Genomic DNA, 19,726 nt, shown 5'->3' on the forward strand with positions numbered 1-19,726 from the left:
CCGGGCGGGCGCTGGCGAAATCAGCGTGGCAGGAGGAGGGTTCTTTTCTCCCTTGGCCTTCAATATCATTTTTCATTATTTAATCGCTGCTTCTTTTCATACTGGAAAACTGTAGTTTCCCGGGAAACCAGCCAGGCAGTGATGACAACTCGTTTTTCCCTCTTTATTTTTATGTGATTCTCAGTTTCTGGTTAATGATGTGCTTCCGGGAAGCAAGATTGGAGCACGAGCACAGAGACCCTTGTAAGTGCCTTCTGACTGCACAGATCAACCATTAGTTTTTCGTGGCATTTTATAAACCCTCGTGTTTAGATAGGTCGGAAAATACTGCTTTCTTGCTTGCTTTTTTTTTTTTTTTTTTTTTGACAGTCTTGCCCTGTCACCAGGCTGGAATATAATGGCACGATCTCGGCTCACTGTAACCTCCACCTCCTGGGTTCAAGTGATTCCCCTGCCTCAGCCTCCCGAGTAGCTGGGACTACAGGCGTATGCCACCGCTAATTTTTTTTTAGTAGAGATGGGGTTTTGCCATGTTGGTCAGGCTTGTCTCCAACTAATTTTTTTTTTTTTTGTATTTTAGTAGAGATGGGGTTTTACCATGTTGGCCAGGATGGTCTCGATCTCCTGACCTCATGATCCACCCACCTCGGCCTCCCAAAGTGCTGGGATTACAAATTCTGCTTTCTTATTGAGAGAGGCAGCAGCTTGGGTGGAGGAAGAGGGAGGGCAGATGGATTTCAGAGTTTCAATCTGTATTTTCCAGAGAGAAAATAATAATGGAAACTGACATTCGTTGAGCTTTGCAACGCATCAGACAATGTGTGAAGGGCTTTGCCTCTGATGGTCTTTACAGAAAAGTGATAAAGTCATACTGCTGACTCATTTTACAGATGAGGAAGCTGAGGCACGGATAGCTGGGAACTCGCTCAGGGTCACACAGCCAGGAGGTGACAGAGCTGGGATTCAAACCCCAGACCTTCTGACTCCAGGGCTCACATTCACCTGAAAAGTCAGAGGGAACAGACCGTGCAAAGCCCCATGCAGGGCCAGGGAGACCGGAGCCCGAGGTCATTGTTGTGAGAGGGGAGAGAGCCTTTCTGTCAGGGTGACAGGTGGGATCTGAAGCTGGAAAGCTGGAGAGAGGCTCGGTGGGGGCCAGTCCTTGCATGCTCCAAGAGATTCTGATCTGCTGCTGGGCAGCAGGGAAGGGCCAGGAAAAGAGCAGGTGCTGGGGCCGGGGAGGTCGTGAGGCTGAATCCAGGCTTACCACTCACACCTGGGCCACCCCGGACATGTTGCTCGTCTTCTCTGTGCTCCAGTGTAACAGTCAGGGATACTGCCTTTGCACGCAGTAAAGTCCGTGACTCTAAACAAAAAGTGGACATTTATTGGCTCCCATCTTTAACATTCTGTGGGGAATGGCTTCAGGTGTAGCTTGATGCAGGATTCCAATGGCATCACCAGATCTTTCTCTGCACTCTTTCCACTGTCTGCCCCACCCTCAAGCTCCAGGGTTTCTCCTCATCCTGGCAGCAGATAGAAGCCCCTTCTTTCTACACCACCCAGCCCGGCAGGGGTGACCAAGCTGCATCCCAACCTTTTCAGTATTCCAAGTCCTGGGGGCTGGAGGGCACAGATCAGAGCCAAGATGGGGCCGACCCCGAAACCCAGAAGAACCTTTGCCCAAAGGAGAATCTCCATACTGTGGCCAGAAGAAGGGGAGTGGGTGCTGGGGGCAGGAAGTGGATCTCCCAGATGCCCACACACTCAATTCCAGACACAATTTGAAGAGGGACCGGGAAGACTTGAAATCATTCACCAAGAGCATCCACCACCCAGCATGCAGTAGGCACACAATAAATGTTCTTTTCCTTCTGCTTGGCAACCAACAGGGGGAGGAGGGCAGAGGAGAAGGGGTCCACAGGTCAGTGCTATGTGTGGCTGGAACTGATGCACCCTCACTGGGGTGGGGTGCAGGTGGGGGGGTGCAGGTCAGGAGGGAAGTGGTGGGTCCAGCTTCATGGGGACAGTGGACAGGCACCTAGAAGGGGTGGCTGGCAGGCGGTTCACCATGCAGGTCTGCAGCTCAGGGGGACACTCGGCTGGGATGCATTTTGAGGGTCTCAGGAACAGAGAGGCAGTTCAGACGCAAGGGTGGATGGCTTTGCCTGGGAGAGGTGTGGGAAACCTCCAGGAAGGCAGAACATTGAGGGCGCGCTTAACTGCCCCTTCCTTGACCGCACTGCTCCCAGACATCGTGGACATCAAGCCGGCCAACATGGAGGACCTCACGGAGGTGATCACAGCATCTGAGTTCCACCCGCACCACTGCAACCTCTTCGTCTACAGCAGCAGCAAGGGCTCCCTGCGGCTCTGCGACATGCGGGCAGCTGCCCTGTGTGACAAGCATTCCAAGCGTAAGTGCCCGTGCCTGGGGTAGGGGGCTGTGCAGCGGGCAGGTGGGCGGGCGGGGATGTCCTGTCCTGGTGCAGCTGCTGCAGGGGTGGTGGTGGGTATGGGATGAGCATGTCCTGGACTGGTCAAGGTGGGTGAGCCCATTGTTTCTTTAGTGCTGGCTGGTCGGGGAGCCTGGTCTTGCCACCTGCTGCCCCCCAGAGTCCCTGCACAGCTAGGAACATCCCAGCTTCTAGGGTTCAGGGCTCTAGGACGAGGGTCAGGGCATCCAGAAGGTAAGGAGGCACCAAACTTAAATGTCATCTCCTCTCGGAAACCTTCCCGGACCCCTACTTTAGATGAGGATCCTGCTCTGTGGCCCTGCAGCCCCCAAAGCTTCCCCCTCTTCTGGAACTAGCCACACCCGATGAAATTGCTGTGGGCTGCCCATCTTCTCCGGCTCCTTGGAGCAGAGTCTGTAACATGTGCCCTCATCCTAGAGCCTACCACAGGGCCTGCTGTGGGAGTCCCACAGGGGTATCCGTGGAGGTCTGGGGCTGAACGAGTTCCAGGGGACATTTTGTGACACAGCAACCCCCCAGCATAACAGCTCACACCGCGCACTCACTCTGAGCCCAGCCCCCACTGAGGGCTTCACCTGTGAGCTCATCGAATCTTCACACAAGCCCTGGGAGGTGCTGTTCAAAAGAGGCAACAGAAGTTCCAGTTACTGGCCCAAGGTCACCCACATTCAGTAGTGGCAGGGCTGGGCTGCCTGGCACTGGGTTGTGGCCACGGGCTCACACTGCACAGCTGTCCCAGAGGCCCCTGAAGGTGCGGGATCAGGCCATGGCATCCTCCTTCCCAGACAGCCCTGCAGGGCTAGCAAGGGGCCAGGCAGGAGGGGGGTGTCTCCCAGGCAGAGGGCGGGGACTTTGGTTATCTGGTTCCCCTCACTGTCTGTCCCCAGCGCCTACCACAGTGTCTGGAAATAAACTCTTGTTGAATAAACCCAGAGGAGCCTGACTGAAGCCTGGGTGCCGGTGGCAGAGGGCTGGTTGGGAGTGACAGGGCCACACTGTTGCCTTAGGGAGTCTGGTTTTGCTGGGCAGTCAGAGACAGGGTGCACACCAGCCCCAGGACTCAGGCTCAGGGCCCCCCAAAACCTCCAACTTCTGCCTCCTTCTTTGGCCAAGTTCTGGCCCCCACATCCACCCCTACATCTCCTCTGGGTTTGTCCACGCTCCGTGTGTCACACTCAGCCATCCAGGCATTCAGTAGGCGCCTATTCCCAGCATGGGCGTGCAGCAGAGGCCAACCCTCGGGAGCTGGCATCTGCTGGGGAGACAGGCAGTGAACACACACCTGACACATGTCAGGGCGTGGCGAGCGATGGCACCAACACCCACAAAGTCAAGTGCAGGGACAGAGGAGGTCAGGGAGGGCCTCCCTGAAGAGATCACCGTGGAACAGACACCCTGAGGGGGTGGGCCATGCTGATCTCTGGGGAAGAATGTTCTAGAAGGAGGGAACTGCAGTGGCCATGACTCCAGACATTGCCTGTAGGTCAAAGGAGGGACTAGGTTTTGTTCTGGGTGAGCTGAGGAGAAGCTGTGGGTTGTCGTGAGATGGGGACTTGAGGACGAGGAGGAGACGCTGCAGAGGGTCCCCGGGGGAGCAGGCATCGGAAGCCCCTGCAGGGTCTGCAGGAAGAAATGGTGACCCCGAGGGTGGGGGTGGGGGTTAGGAGGTGGGGCAGGGCTCACCTGGCTGCCCCTCGGGATGTTGCTTGGAGGTCGAGCTTTGCCTTGTGGGGCGTGACTCTGCAGTTTGGTTCGAGCTGTGTGTGAAGGTGGGGCTGTGGCCTGAAACAACAGGGGGTGCAGGGGACCAGCAGGCAGGCTTCAGACCTACAAACCTGAGGCCCGTATTGGGCTCCAAGGAAAAGGGTCGAGTAGGTGCCAGATGTCCAGGCAGCAGTGCCACCTGGAGGTAAGTGTGGAGTTAGTGGCCCGTGGACGGATGGGAGGCCAGAGACCAGCTGAGATTCCCCAGGTGCAGGGGGCCCGGGGCTGTGTCCTGTGCACCACAACAAAGGACCACACACTTGGTGGCTTGAAACAGGGCATATGTATCGTCTCAGGCCATAGTCCCACACCCGGCTCACTGGCCAGAATGAAGGTGCTGTGGGCTGGTGCTTTCCGGAGGCTCTTCGGGAACACCGGTTTCTCTGTCTCTTTTAGAGGTGCTTCTAGAGGCGCTGCGTTCCCTGGCACGTGGCCCCTCTCCCCCATTCTTCAAGCCCACAGCAGCCAAGCCTCTCTCATGACTCTGACCCTCCTGTCTGTCTTTCGAGTCTAAAGACCCTTGTGATCACCTTGTCCTCCCCGCCCCCACGCTGATGATCCAGGATGACTTCACCATCTCAAGAATGGCTGAGTTGTAGCCTTGGTTTCATCTTTGGCCTTAATTTGACTTTGCCTTGTAGCACAGCATAGTCACAGGTGTGAGGGATCAGGACGCAGCCATCGCTGGGGGCCATTCCGCTGCCCACTGCAGGGCACTGCCCCCACCACCTACGCCACCTACGCCTCCAGCCCATTGACTCAGGCCGCATGGGCCTCCAGCTGTGCCTGTGTGCAGCCAGCTCTGGATCAGAATGGGATGGGAGAATATTGGGGAAGAGAGGGGTCTCTTCCTGCTCCTGGTCCAGTCCCCGACCCTGTGTGAGCCCTGTGGGAAGGAGGATAGGCTTTCATGGCACCCCGCTGTTAATGTGGGTGGAAATCCAGAAACATCCTCAACATCCTAATCTTAAATGCTAAGATTGTTCAACTCTTCTAAAATGAGCTAGGCAGCTTTTTCTTTCTTTTTCTGGAACCATTGGTGTAATATATCTGCTCCTTGAAGTATTAGGAAAGCTTGTGTGTAAATCTATTTGGCGTCCTTTTGAGGGAGAGAAGGAAAATGTTAAGCTACCAGTTTAAAATGCCTAGAAAATGATGTCGACAATGATGACATCCATGTAACAGGATATTGTTTGGTCATGTCAACTATTGTTGTAGAAGATTTTTTAATGCCATGGGGAAGTGATGATGATGAAAGATTTAGGGGATAACAAAATAAGGCTATGACCACCAAAAAAAATGGAAACAGAGAAAACTCTGGAAAGAAATACATGGAGTTGTCCCTGAGTGGTGAGCTGTAAGAAACTGATAGGATATTTTCTTTTTATTTTTCTGTGTATTTTATTTTAATGATGGATTTGAACTTTGAATCAGAAAACATGTGTGTGCAGGAAGGGTGGAATTTAGGGAGAACAGAGACAGGCATAGGACAGTTTTGTGTACCCTTCAATGTTCGTGTGACATTTTTCAGTGGGCCAGAGGGGGCAGTCAGACCCCCTTTGGCTCCCGAAGCCTGTGCTATCTGGTTCCCCAGGGCAGAAGCAGCGGTCACATATACCTTGCACACTGCGTGAGTCCAAGCACAGACGCATCCATTTCAGTCACATAATTTCATATGCCTGGTAATGTATGAGCCTCGTGTGAATCAGCCAACGAACTCAAGAGTACAAGAAATATGAGTATTTTCGATGACTCCATTCAATTTCATTCTTCACCCCCAGCTCCCAGGGCTGCAGTGAATATTGACTTTAGGGCCTCGGCAGATTCTGCTCCTCTCCGGATTGCACTGAGGTTCCAGAAGGCTCTGGCAGGCCGAGGTGCAGAGAGAGGGACATGGTGTCTTCCAGGCCACTGAGGACTTTTGACTGTGCCTGGGCGACCTTGGGGCCAGGTCCTTGCTGAGAAATCCCCAAGGGCCTGTTGCCTGTGCCCAGTGACTCACCTGGGAGGTTGGCATCATGCTGACCTCTGGGGGCTTTTGCCCCCACCAGTGATCCCAAGTCTGTAGACAGTGTGGGGCCGCCTGTGATTTACTAAGGTTTTATGTACACTTTTTGCACACACAGTCATTGGCGAAATTGGTTTTTAATTTTCTTTTCCTATACTTTCTTTGCCCAATGTTAAGATTATTCAACTCTCCTAAAATGAACTGGGCAGCTTTTTCTTTCTTTTTCTAGAACAGTTGATGTAATATATCTGCTTCTTGAAATCTTAGGAAAACTTGTGTGCAGATCTATTTGGTATCCTTTTGAGAGAGAGAATTTTTTTCTTTTTTTTTTTTTAGACAGAATTTGGCTCCATTGCCCTGACACGATCTTGGCTCACTGCAGCCTCCACCTCCTGGGTTAAAGGGATTATCTCACCTCAGCCTCTGGAGTAGCTGAGATTACAGGTGTGTACCACCATGCCTGGCTATTTTTTTTTTTTTTTTTTTTTGTATTTTTAGTAAAGATAGGGTTTTGCTATGTTGGCCAGGCTGGTCTCGAACTCCTGGCCTCCAGTGCTGGGATTACAGGCATGAGCCACCATACCCAGTCAAGAGAACAAAAATTTTTAAAAACCAGCTTAATTTCTTTTTTGATTACTGATTTATGCAAATTTTATTTAAAATTTTTCTGGAATATTTTTCATTCTCAAACTCAATATCGTGTACGGACACTTTCTCTTTCATGCCAGCAAAAAGATCGTGCAGCAATTTTTAGCATGCTTTTACAGCTTCCATTTCTCCTCGTTTAATTTGCCACACATTGGGGTGAGTGGCTGAAGTGTCTGTCCTTCCGCGTGCCTTGTCCAGGCTGTGTTTTGCTCTGAGGCTCTCATGGGAAATCAAGCACGCAGCTGATTTCCAATTAGCAGGTGGTGGCTGTTTTTAATCTGAACACAAATGGCTGTTATTTGAGCTAATTTTTAAGAAGAGATTTGGGGATTAGGATTAGTTCTTCACCTCCGACTTCCATCCACGTATCCAGTTACTGCTCAAAACTCAGGGAGCGGCTGATAGTGACACCCCCGAGATGTGCTCACAGCATCATTTTCCTAACAGAATCAAACTGCGAATGAAGAGCGTCCTGGATGCAGGAAGGTGCTCGTTTCTGCCATTGGACAGATGAGGAGACTGAGGGTCTGAGAAGCTCTGTAACTTCCCTGGACCCCTCCTCCATCAGGGCAGAGCTGGGGGTACACAGGCCACTCTGTTCCCTCTGCAGCTTCCCACCTTTCTCCGAAGCACTAGAAATCCGGGTCTTGTGTCTGCTTGGCAGGGTGACAGGGTAACCATGGAAACAACCGTACATGAGTCCTCAAAATAGACAGTTACTTCTGCTTATGACAGCACAGAGCCCACGGAAAGAAAGAGCCCAGAACACCGGGATTTCTTAGAATAGGGGGTGATGATGGCCGAGACCCTTCGTAGGTCCCCAGCGACGTGCCTGGCCCGGTATTGGGTGAAATAATAACCACAGCTCATTCCTTGCACGCTTAGTGCACACACATGCTGTTTTCAGTTTATATCTCATTAAACACTCAGCACCTATGGTGTGTTATACTCTTCATCCTACAGATAAGGAAATTGAATACACTTGACCCTGGAATGATGTGGGGGTTAGGGGTGCAGACAGTGCCTGAATGCAGTTGAAAGTCCACACTCAACTTTTGACTCCCCTAAAACTTCACTCCTAATAGGCGACTGTTGGTGGGGAGCATTACCGGTAACATCAACAGCTGATGAACATTGGAAGAGACTGGTGTCTACCTGGATTTTATGCATTTGTGACATACCTAACTTTTTCTTATCATATATATGTGTGTGTGTGTGTGTGTGTGTGTGTGTGTGTGTGTATCTGAGGCTACAGGGTTCATCTGAGTTTTTTCCAATTGTGGCAAATCTCCAAAATGTTTTCAGTGTATTTATTGGGAGAACCACACATCAGGGGACCCGCAGGTTCAAGCCTGTGTTGCGTGAGGGTCAAGGGGCAATTGTATACTCACTTCCCATCGCTGTGGGAACAATTGCCACGAGCTTAGTAGCTCAAAACAACACAAAAGACTGTTGTACATTCTGGAACTCAGGGAGCTAACATGAAGGCATCAGCTGCCTGTGTTATCTCTGGAGGCTGCAGGGTGGGCTGTTTTCTTATCTTTTCTAGCTACTAGAGGCTTCCAGAGGCTGCCTGCACTCCTCGGCTCATCCTTCCAACCTCTGCTTCCATCATCCCATCTCTTTCTTCCATCTTTGACCTTCCTTCTTCCTCCTATACAGACCCTTGTGATAACATTGGGCCCATCCAGATTATCCAGGGTCACCCCCTATTTCAAGGTCCTTCACTTAATGACATCTGCAAAGCCCCTTTTGCCATGTGAGGTAACAGGTGCAAAGATTCTAGGGTGGAGGATGTAGATAGATGGCTTTGGGGTCATTGTTGTCTACTGCATTGAAGCACAGAGAGATTAAGACATTTGCCCAAGGTCACACAGCAAAGTAGAGTCAAGATAGAGCCTCAGAGAGTCTCATGCTTTCAGCCTGCACTCTTTCTCCCTTACTCATCACAGAAGCCTTGAGAACTAAAACTCTTACAGGAATTGTGGGTGAGCTGGGTTATTTTTCTTTTCTTTTTTTTTTTTTTTTGAAACGGAGTCTCACTCTATTGCCCAGGCTGGAGTGCAATGGTGTGATCTTGGCTTCGTCTGCCAGGTTCAAGCAATTCTCCTGCCTCAGCGTCCTGAGTAGATGGGACTGCAGGTGCCCGCCACCACGCCCGGCTTTTTGTATTCTTAGTAGAGACAAGGTTTTGCCATGTTGGCCAGGCTGGTCTCAAACTCCTGATTTCAGGTGATCCGTCCACTTCGGCCTCCAAAAGTGCTGGGATTCCAGGCGTGAGCCACTGTGCCCCACCTGAGTGGGTTCATTTAAAGGGGTTGTGTGGAGTCAACTCACTCTAGTAATGGGTCTGCTGCGGAAAGACCAGCCCCTGCCCAGACCCTGTAGCTATCTGGGTGCGGGGCCAGGGCAGAGCTCCCCAACAGTGGGAATAACCCATGTGAAGGCCCTGAGGCTGGATACAGAGGCTGGCGAGAGGAGGTGAGGTCAGAGAGGTGTGTGGCTGGAGGAGGCCTCACAGGCCAGGGCAAGAGCTTCGGGTTTCCTCTGAAAGGGACGGGAACCACAGGGCCATCTGAGCAGGGAGTGGGCCAGCCTGGCCATGTGTTCACAGGATCCCTCTGGCTGCCCAGTGGAGAATAAGCTGAGGGGCGAGGTAGAAGTGGGGGCCAGCTGAGGGCAAGCGTGTTCACGCAGGTGAGAGACGCTGGTGCGCAGAGTGAGTGGCCCGTGCAGGTGGGGAAGGTGCTGGGACCTGCCCCCCATTTCAGGTGGAACCTGCTGGATTTGCTGCTGGATTGGATGGAGAGGGAGGGAGGGAAGGTCTGGGATGGCTTCAGGCTCTGTGCAGAGACCAGGCTCCTGTGTGTGTGGAGGAACCACAGAAAGTACACTGGTAAATAAATAGGCACCTTGGAGTGGGAAGGTTTCCATGAAGGGCGTCAGCAGCCCTCTGATGCATTGCTCCCCAGGGGCCAGGAGAGGTGTCCCTGGATGAGAAAGAGCCTGGGAATGGGAGCGGGGGTGCCACACCCCACAGTAGTGGCTGAGAGGAACCTGGCTGACGTCAGGACCCGTGTGGCTGGAACAGGTGGAGAGGCGGGCTCTTGTGTGCAAAGATGGGTTGAGGGGAGAGTGTGACGGGCCTGGGGGCCACAGCTGGGCTTGAGTTTTATTTTGTTTGACGGGGCTTGATCACATGGTGCTGGGCAGGGAGTGACAACTGTCATCTCTTCATCAGTGAGTGCCTACTGTACCCACCCGTGCCCTTGTAGGAACTCTCTGCCCCCTCCTCACTTTGTACAGCCTCAGGGGTAGGGAAGGAGGCTGCACAGGAGGCCCCTCCCCAAACAGTGGCATCACCTGGAACCCAGGAGCAACCCAGTGTCCAGGGGTGCTCCGGGATCCATAACCCCCATTGTCCTTCTTCTGCTGCTCAGACCCTCCAAGCTCCTCCTGGAGCGCAGCCCAAGGTAAGGCCAGCAGGCTCAGGCCACTCCACCCTCATGGATGGCCTTGTATCCCATCAGATCACAGGAGGGAACCGTGGCCAGAGTAGCCCGGAGCGATCACCACCCGGGACCCCATAGGTCCCTCTCCCCTCCAGGCCACCTCCTCCCGTGTTTCCCACCTGCACCCACCTGCGGGTCCCTCGCATCGCAGCTTTTTCTCCAGAGGCCTCACTGAGCTGCACTTGTCCCTGAATGCATGGCTCAAGCCCATGCATTTCTATCGTCTGAACCCAATCGGCCTCCACCCCAGTCCCAGAGGAGTGTCGTCCCCTGAATGCATGGCTCAAGCCCATGCATTTCTATCGTCTGAACCCAATCGGCCTCCACCCCAGTCCCAGAGGAGTGTCGTCCACAAACTGACAACGACGGGAGTGGGGCACAGCAGGTGCCACCAAGAGGGCCACAGAGCAAGTGCCACGGGCACACAGGGGCCACCCCCAGGTTGGTCGAGGCTTCTCTGCCAGGCCTGGAAACTGCAGTGGAACTGCCTCAGGTTGAGGAAGAAAGATGTCAGTGAGGGCCTGGAGCAGAAATGGCGGCAGCAGCACAAGCTTCTCTGCTCAAGGAGCAGGGCAGGGCCATGAGACAGGGTCCGTGCTAGGCAGAGGCGCCAAGATGGCCAGTGACTAATGACCAAGGCAGGACCCCTGGCCCGAGGGAGCTTACAGCCCCATGAGGGGACTCGGCCCTCCTGTCAGTGCCACAGAAGAAGGTACCCCGCGGCTTGGGGGCAGCAGAGGGTAAGCGCTGGGTTTCTTTAGAGAACATCTGAACAATATGCACGGAAAGCAGGTGTGAGCCTGGGGTTCTGGAGGATATATAGGGTTAGTAAGAAAGACCAGCTGAAAATGGGAAAGGAATCTCAGGGAGAGACAATGGTATGAAACTCACTCTAGGAATCCCACTATGGTTTTACTGAGCAGTTACTGCAAGCCCCACACTGGGCCAGCGCCGTCAGACATGACCTCTGAAGATGCCGTTGTGCTCCTTCTCCAGACGAGGGAAGCTGGGCTCAGAGAGGACCAGGGGCTTGCCTGAGGTCACACAGAACATGATCCCCTCTGCTCTCTGCCCCCACATGGCAGGGCAGGGGCTAGGGGAGGCAGGGGGAGATGCCTAGAGCTCAACATTGAGGAGATACTCACCCCCAGAGCCTTTGAGTGGATGCAGTGCCCCAGGGGGCCCAGCAGGAAGGGGGCTGGAGTGTGGGGCAGAGGGGAACTCACGTGTGTGAGGCAGAAGCAGCAGGCTGGTTGGGACCCATTGAGAAGGAGCTGGTCAGCTACAGGTAGGAGCCTAAACCTTGATCCTGGATCCTGTGGGCACTGGGGAGCCAAGGAGGGCTTTAAGCAGAAGGAGGAGCTGTCGGTTGTGTGTGAGGCTGGAAAGGAAGGCGGGCACCCGCTCTCAGGCTTCACCTCCCGTTTCCTTTGATTCACAGGTCCGTCACAGCCGCCCCATGCCATGGTTGGGCTCCCCAGGTCCCCTCCACCTTGGCCTGAGCCGGGGGTGGGGGTGGGGAGGGCTCTTTGTGCCCACAACACCGTGCAACACCAAGGGAAGAGGGGATGTGGTTGTCAGGGAACCAGCTCCAGCCATGAGAGCCCTAATTATGCAAAATCATTAAAAAGAAACAGGATGGAGATTTCGGCTGATGGAGAGCTCGCCAACTTTTAAATAATTAGGGCGTGGGGGAGTGGGTTGAGATGGGACTGGGCCCATCACAAGTGACGGGGGCTCTGAGACACGTTTCTTTAAACCCATGGCAGGAATAATTACTATAAAACGTCCTTAGTGATTCAGTCAATTATAGGGGAGACCCCTTATCTCTTGTTAACGCTTTGAAGGAGGTGCAGCGGGGTGTGTGTGTGTGTGTGTGTTTGCGTGTGCACTCGGGGCCAGGGATTGATACGAAATAGCAGATTCCACTATCTTTTGGGAAAAAAACTATTGTATCAAAAATTTCATAGAAATGTCTAAAAAGAAAAAGAGGAACTTTTAGGAATGGGTTTTCAGGCGTATTAATATCCCTTCCCATCTATCTTTTGCATTTCTGTTTCTTGTGTCCTTAAAAACCCTCAGAAATGCCCGAGTACAGCCAGCAGTGGGGTGACAAGGGCCACTGTCGTTTGGCTTTCTGTTTCCACCTATCGATTCCATTGTCCCCTCAGCCTTTGATCTTTGCGGTTTTTCCTCCTGGAGGCTGGTAGGAGGTTAGGCCATTTGCTCTGCCCTGTGACACCCAGCGCCGGTGTACCCTGTGATTCTGGCCGCATCCACCTGCAAGTCATGCTGGGAACCTAGACCAGCCCTCCAGGTTTGGGAGAGTCTGATCTGAGAGACCCCTGAGCGGGCGAGGGGCTACTAAGGCCACTCCCAAAGTCAGCCTGCAAGAGGCCACCCTGGCTTAGTTTTGGACTCACCTCCACCTCACCCCCAAGCGGCAGAAAGCCTAGTTAAGGCCAGACAGGGTTCCCGCCACTCACCTGGGCAGGTGCTGGGGGCCACCAGGTCCCGCTGAGATTCTGTTCCTTGTTTCCGTCTATTTAGCCACCAGGGGTCCCTCTTCTCTCAAGCCCTCTCCCTGCTTTTCCCAAATAGGAGGTTTCTACCCAATGCTAATGGAAAGGCAGCACATCACCACCCCTTTAAGGAATCAAGTGTTCAGAGTGATTTTCTTTACTGTAGGCATCAGAGAGAAAAGGGAGCTGTGGTTGATCCTTCTTTGGCTTAACAAAGAAAAACTACAAATATATATATATATATATATATCTGCAGAAACAACGATGCCAATTTAATTATTATTATTGGGGCACAAAACATTATCGTGTGAAATGACCAATTAGAACTCAGAGGTTTCAGAAGCTCAAGGTGACCCTCAGGGAGATTTTACTACCGCTGCCCCACCCGTCCTACTCTGCAGGCAGGCAGGGCCTGGAGGGAGGGAGGGAGGCAGAGAAGGAGGCAGGGAGGGAGGGAGGGAAGTCAGTAGGGCTGCAGCACTCATCATGCACTGGGCTCACTCTGTACAGGATCTTTGCTGCCTAAGGCCCTGCCTGTACCCAGGGTGGTGCCAGGCCTGGCTGCAGCCCCCTCCTCCCGCCCCTTCCTGGAAAGCGCCCTTGACTCCTGTTGTAGAGAGGAGCAAGGCCAGGGCTCAGGGAGGTGAAGGCAGTGAAGGCCACAAGAGGGGCTCAGGGATTCAGGGCCCCGGCAGCCTGTTCCCTCCCAGCTCCCCCTGCGAGCAGCCTCACCCATCCTTCCCATGGTGCTGGTTTTCCTTCTGGTCCTCCCTTCAACATGCCCTTGCGGAAAGAGGAAAGCTCGGGCCACTGAGCAGGGCATCCCTTTGAACGGTGGAGAGAGATTGAGGTCAGGAGGCAGGCCTGGGGACCGGGGGTGTGTGGAGGGGTGGGTTGGGCTCCTGGAAAAGGAGGCGCCTACTGTCAGTTTTGAGTTTTGTTATTTCAACACCTGGCAGCCTGACAGCATTCTAATTCCAAAATATGACACCACCTATTACTGGATAAACTGGGCTCCCTCACCTTCCCGTTCTTGACACCAGGACTGGAAGGAGCGACCGCCTGCCCTCAGGATACCCGGTGCAGTGCCGCGGCTTGGAGGGCAGAGGTGTGGGGTTGAAGGCCACCACTGCTCTTCAGAGGCCATGGAGAGGCTAAGGACGGAGCTCTAGAGCTCCTGAGCTTCAGGGGTCTGCTTCAGAGACAGGTGTTTGGAGGCCTTGCTCTCAAGAGAGGTTGTGGGGGCAACCTTCCTCCTGCCTGCCTGCTCTGACTTGGGGGGATACCAGAGGCATGAACATACACGTGGGAGCCTTTTCCTGCCCTATAAGCAGCTTCCCTCCCCTCCCCTCACCTCCCCGCCCGCAGTGGCCTGGGATCAGGTGGTGACACCTGGACTCTGCAGCCCTGGAAGACTTCCTCCCTCATGGGGAGGGGACTCCAGCCTCCTCCCTGTCCTTCCCTACCTCCTTGACTCAGGTTTCATCCTCCCTGTCTCTGAAACCTCAGTGGCTCCCATTTCCCTAATGGTGACTTCCTCACCCCTTGCCATGGCCCATGAGATCCTGGGTGGGTGGCCCCTTGCATCCCTCTTCCCCCTGCTCACTCCTTTCTCTGTCTGCATGGCCCTCGGCATGCCCCTGCCTCAGGGCCTTTGCATGTGCCATCCCTTCTGCCCAGTGCACCCCTCTCCAGGCATCACCACCGATCTCTCCCCAGCTTTACCCAGACCTTGCTCAAACAGCACCTCCCATGGAGGCCCTGTCTACCGAAACTACCAGCCCCCAGTGCCCATCTCCCCACTGGCTCTTCCTCCCCAGTACGTGCTGCTTCCTGGCAGTTCAGGGTGCCACTTGTTTTATTGTCTGTCTCTGCAAGGAGAATGTTGGCTGCACGGGAACAGTGGCTTTATGCTGGTCACTGCATCATCCCAGGGCCTGGCACAGAGTAGGTGCTGTTTGGATTGGCTGAGTGAGTGAGTGAATGAATGAATGAATGAATGAGTCCATCAGGGCATCCACTGGGCCCTGCAGAGGGGAGCTGGACGGGAGTTGTATTTCTGGAGAGGCAGTGGCCAGGTACAGTGTCTACCTTGGACGGGAAGGAGAATGGGGTGCTGCCGTTTCCCATGAGGGGATAAGGGACTGGGACAGACCTGGGAGGCAGGACATGAGACCTTGTGGCTGAGAGGGGCCAGCAAGGAGGGACCTCTCGGGAACCTCAGGGCACTGTGATCAGCTCTGCCTCCCTGTTTCAGGGGTAGAAACCAGAGCAGGCCAGCAGGCAAGGCTGCCACTCAGCCGGTTTCCATGGGGACAGCTGGACAGCTTGTCATATGTTTAGGTCCTTCCAGATTGGCTGGTGAATGGTTGTCAACCCCACCACCACGTCCTCTTCCCATGGCTCCCTGGGTCTGTTTGTGGCCCAGGTCCTAGGGAGTTAGTGCCTGGCCCAACAGGGGTCCTAGTCCCCACACTACTTCAGCCCCAGGGTCACTGCTACCAGTGAGACAGATACCAGCAGAAATGAACTTAGAGACCTTGTCCCACTTTGGGAACCTCTGCAGTTCAGGAAGGTCAGGTTATGGGGGCAGTGGGGAGGGGACACTCTCGGGGGAGTCCTCATTGACCACTCTGTCCCAGTCTATAATTGTCCAGGGTGGGCAGCAAACTGTTACCTTTAGGGACCAGATAAGCAACTTCCTGTGTGGAGCAGGTGCTCCCAGAAAATAGGAGGTGGTCAGTGGGTGGCACACAGGAGACTGTACCACCTCCGTGACTGTCAGATTTGATTTTGTTACAACCTCCGTGGCAGTGAAACAAAACCCGCCTGTGGGCAGGGCTCAGCCATACCTGCCCAGGACACCATGAACAGAGAGAACTACCCACCCAAGGCCCCAGGGCCAGTTAGTGTCAGAGCCACAAGCAGTGCCCAGCCCGGTAGAGGACATTGTCCAGCACATTTGAGAATGTCAGGACACCTTTGCAGGCTGGCATTCAGCATCACCAGTAGGGGGCAGTAAAGGGCAGCACATCAAGTATAGATCTGGCTTCAAATGCCGACTCTACCACTTTCTTCCAGCATTGACTCCCCAGGCATGGGTTTTAGCCAGCTGCTCCTCCATTTTCTTGGCTATGAATGGGGATAATAATGGCTATTTCTATACACACAGAATCTTACCAGGCTCCTTTGCTCATTGAGGAATGAATGAATGAATGAATAAACAGAGCATGGGCCCAGGTGCAAAACAGCGTCATCTGTCATGCCAACCCTGTGAGTGAGAGCAGCCTAGTGACGGCCATTGCTTCTCTGTCTCCACAGTCTTTGAAGAGCCCGAGGACCCCAGTAACCGCTCCTTCTTCTCGGAAATCATCTCCTCCGTGTCTGACGTGAAGTTCAGCCACAGTGGCCGCTACATGCTCACCCGGGATTACCTTACAGTCAAGGTCTGGGACCTGAACATGGAGGCAAGACCCATAGAGACCTACCAGGTGGGCACCACAGCAGGAGACCTCCAATCCTGGGTCTTTTTTCCCTATGCTGAGATCCCCATCGAGGGGCCTTCCTAGCCAGGTGTGGCTTTCATATGCCCAATTTATAGGTGAAGACACGGAGGCTGAAGAAATCCAGCAACTCATCCTCACACATAGCTTGGCAGAGGGTCGGAGTGCTCAGTCCTGCCTCACAGGGAGCTTCGGATGTCCCTAAACAAAGGCCCAGGGGCCTCAATTCAAGGGAGGAGAGAGATGTGGGAACAGAGATGAGCGTCAGGCTGGGCCCCAGTGGAGCGTGTAGATGATGACTTCCCTCCTCACCCCCGGGAGCCTGTATCGGAGCTGTACCATTAAAGTGGGTTAAGCGTTGCCCTCCCAGGGTGCATCTGTAAGTAGCGCACACAGAGGTGAACTTGGCACATGTTTCCTTTCCAGATCCTCAGCACAGGTCTATAAGCCCAGAGTATAGGTGAAGTCCAGGCCCTTCTTGGACAGTATTATTTATTATCTTGCTCTTTTGATCCATGCAGATATGTTAGGGGGTAGACAACAAAACTCATGTGATGTTAAAATAAAATGTGGACTTCAAAGAAATGTGGGATGGCTTCAAAGCCAGTTCCAGTTAGGTGGGGAGATCAGGGAGGCTTCTTGGAGGAGGTGGCATTTGTGCCAGGCCTTGAAGGATGAGTAAGATCTGGCTGTGCAAACATGGGTGGGAAAACACCGCATCAGAAACCCCAGCCGGTTCCTCACGGTGTCACTCCTTACACACGGGGTACCACGTGCTTGACATCTGTCACCTCCATTCCTTACTTCCCGGTGACAAGGAGCCATCATCCCATTTGGTGGAAAGGGAACCCGGGCACTAAGAGGTGGGGAGATGAGGGAGGTGTCTCTGGGCTGGGCGGTGACAGATTCAGAGCCCAGGCTCAGAGCCCTACGCTTTCCTTTCCTCCCTGCCAAGACCTGGGGGGAAGGCGTCCTGGGCGGCACAGGCCCCTCTGGGAATGGGTGCAGATGTCAGAGGGTGGGCTGCTCTGATCTGACTCAGGCCCCAGAGGAACAGCGCACGCCCCTGGAAGCCGCACACCCACAAGGACCGCTATGAGGACCGCCCCTTTGTCAGCCATGTGTGTATACTTGAGTTCTTGCGACTGCCCCAGTTCCTCCCTCAGGCCCCCTCCTCACACTGCACACCCCAGGCAGGACTCAGCCCTCCTCTGTCCCTGTGGGAATGGCGGAGACCCCAGACTAGGAGAGGGACAGGATAAGCCCGACTCAAGCCTGCAGGAGCAACTCTCTGGCTCCCTCTGGAGGCAGCTCAGGGAAATGAACATTTTAAACCCCCGCTGGCCCCTCATCCAGTCGCTTACGTCCATCCCTGTGGTCATCGAAGGCCCTTGAACCCCTGAAACTACGTGGAATGTTTTCTACCGGCATTTTCAGGGGAAGGGGGCACAGCTTTCCGAAATTCTCATGAAGGACCCCACGAAGCAGGGGAATGACTGCTCTGAAGGGTGAGGCCCTAAGCTGGGCACTTGGCATCTGGCCCAGCTGACCTACTGATGCTAAAATAATAGTAATAACTACATAAAAGCAGCACAACAACCAACATTTTTTGGTGGCTTATGATGTGCTAGAAATTGTATGTAGCAGGACTGTGTTCGGCTGGTATGCAGTGCTTAACAAATCGTGGCTGTTTTTCTCCCACCACAGGGAGTCTGGAGAGGGCACTTCAGGAAGGTGGGGGTGCTCCATGACCCTGGCAGCACCACAGTGGTTCCTTCTGTGATCCAGTCTGCCATCATTTGGGCGTTGGTTTTCCACCTTCATATGTGGTACCTCATGGTGGCAAAGTGGCTGCCACACCTCCAAGCACTTTGCCTACATTCCAGGCAGGAAATAGGAAATGTGCTTTATCTCACCCCTGGGATCTATTGCGTGTTTCACTGTGATTGTAAAATCTTCCCCAGAATGCTTCTCAGAAGACTTCTTATAACTCATTGTCTAGAATGGGTCCCCAGCAGCCACCACAGTGGCTGGGAAAATTAATAGTTTGACAGCCTCTGTGGTTGAAGAAGGAAGGGGTGAAGGGGCTGGGGACGGGTGTTGAATGAGCCACACTGTGGTAAGTCCATAGTAGACTTTGCCTCATCTAAGCCTCCCAGCTGTCCTGGGAGGTAGGGCCGGTGTTCTCTCCATCCCATTTTATTGGAAGACCATTGAGTTAGATGGTGACAGAGCCAGCAAGCAGCAGACCTCAGATTGACGTTCACTGTCTTTCTCCAGAGCTCCTCCTCACCCTGCCACTAGAGGGCAGGAGAGGCTTAGTGCACGGGAGAGAGAACAGCATGCATATTTGGAAGCATGCAGCACTAAGGCTGCTGGGACTGAGTAAGGGGGACACACAAAAATGCAGCCCCGTGATGGGACATGAACACTAAAACCTGCTGCCATTCATCCCCCTTGATTTTAGTTGTTACCCATACTGAGCCAGTACCCTGTGCCCAGCACAGTGCTCGACCCTGGGCCCAGAGAGAAGGAAGAACCTCAGCCTCACCTTCAAGGGTCCCAGACAGACAGGAACACAGTGACCCTCAGCCTGGTGGGGCTGCAGCTCAGGGGCCCAAGGGGAAGGCTGGGGTCACCAGGAGGACACGGGGGCTGGGGAGGATGAGCAGGGCCCCAGGCGGGAGTCCAGTAACCTTGTCTAACCATCCTGTCTGCAGTGAATAGCAGGCCCCTCCTCCCAATCCTGCTTCCCCTAATGCCACTCTGTTTTCCTGTGTAGCCCTTACCACTGTGTTAGTCAGATGGCTCAGACAAACAGAAGCAACAGGATGGGGAGAGAGACTGAGAAAGAGAGGGAGATTTGTAGGAATCGGCTCATGTGGCATGTTCTAAATCTACAGAACAGGCCAGCAGGCTGGCGACCAAGGGGAGTGATCGTGCGAGCCCACAGGCATCTGTTGGCGGAATCCACCGGTCCTCAGGGAGGTCTGTCTGTTCTGTCAGGGTCTTTGACTGATTGGACGAGACCCCCCACATGACGGACGGCAGCCTGCTTTACTCAGTCTATCAGCTTAAATGTTAACCTCCCCTACAAAATGTCTTCACAGAAACACCGAGGATCTGGGTACCATGGCCCTGCCAAGCTGACACACGAAATTGATATTCACACCACCCTTCACGTTTTCTGTGTTCATTGGTTGTTATTTTCAACTTCTGGGAGTTGAAACCAGGCTCCATGGCACCCAGTTACCTCCCCTTCCCCACCCAGAGGGCAGAGCCCGTGCCCTGT

The 19,726-nt window shown here is 53.7% G+C and overlaps 1 protein-coding gene across 4 annotated transcripts in view; it reads left to right on the forward strand.

Annotated features, from left to right (window-relative positions):
* The window catches only part of PPP2R2C (protein phosphatase 2 regulatory subunit Bgamma), a 247,969-nt gene that overhangs the window by 218,767 nt on the left and 9,476 nt on the right, over positions 1–19,726 (forward strand). For all 4 annotated transcript variants that reach the window (XM_033213699.1, XM_033213697.1, XM_033213700.1 and 1 more), the window contains 2 exons: positions 2,253–2,417; positions 16,253–16,422. In XM_033213699.1, coding sequence (XP_033069590.1) covers positions 2,253–2,417; positions 16,253–16,422 — 335 coding nt within the window. The remainder of the gene's footprint in view (positions 1–2,252; positions 2,418–16,252; positions 16,423–19,726) is intronic.

This window comes from Trachypithecus francoisi, unplaced genomic scaffold (assembly GCF_009764315.1).
Source record: "Trachypithecus francoisi isolate TF-2019V2 unplaced genomic scaffold, Tfra_2.0 Lachesis_group1, whole genome shotgun sequence".
NCBI classification, from domain to species: Eukaryota; Metazoa; Chordata; class Mammalia; order Primates; family Cercopithecidae; genus Trachypithecus; species Trachypithecus francoisi.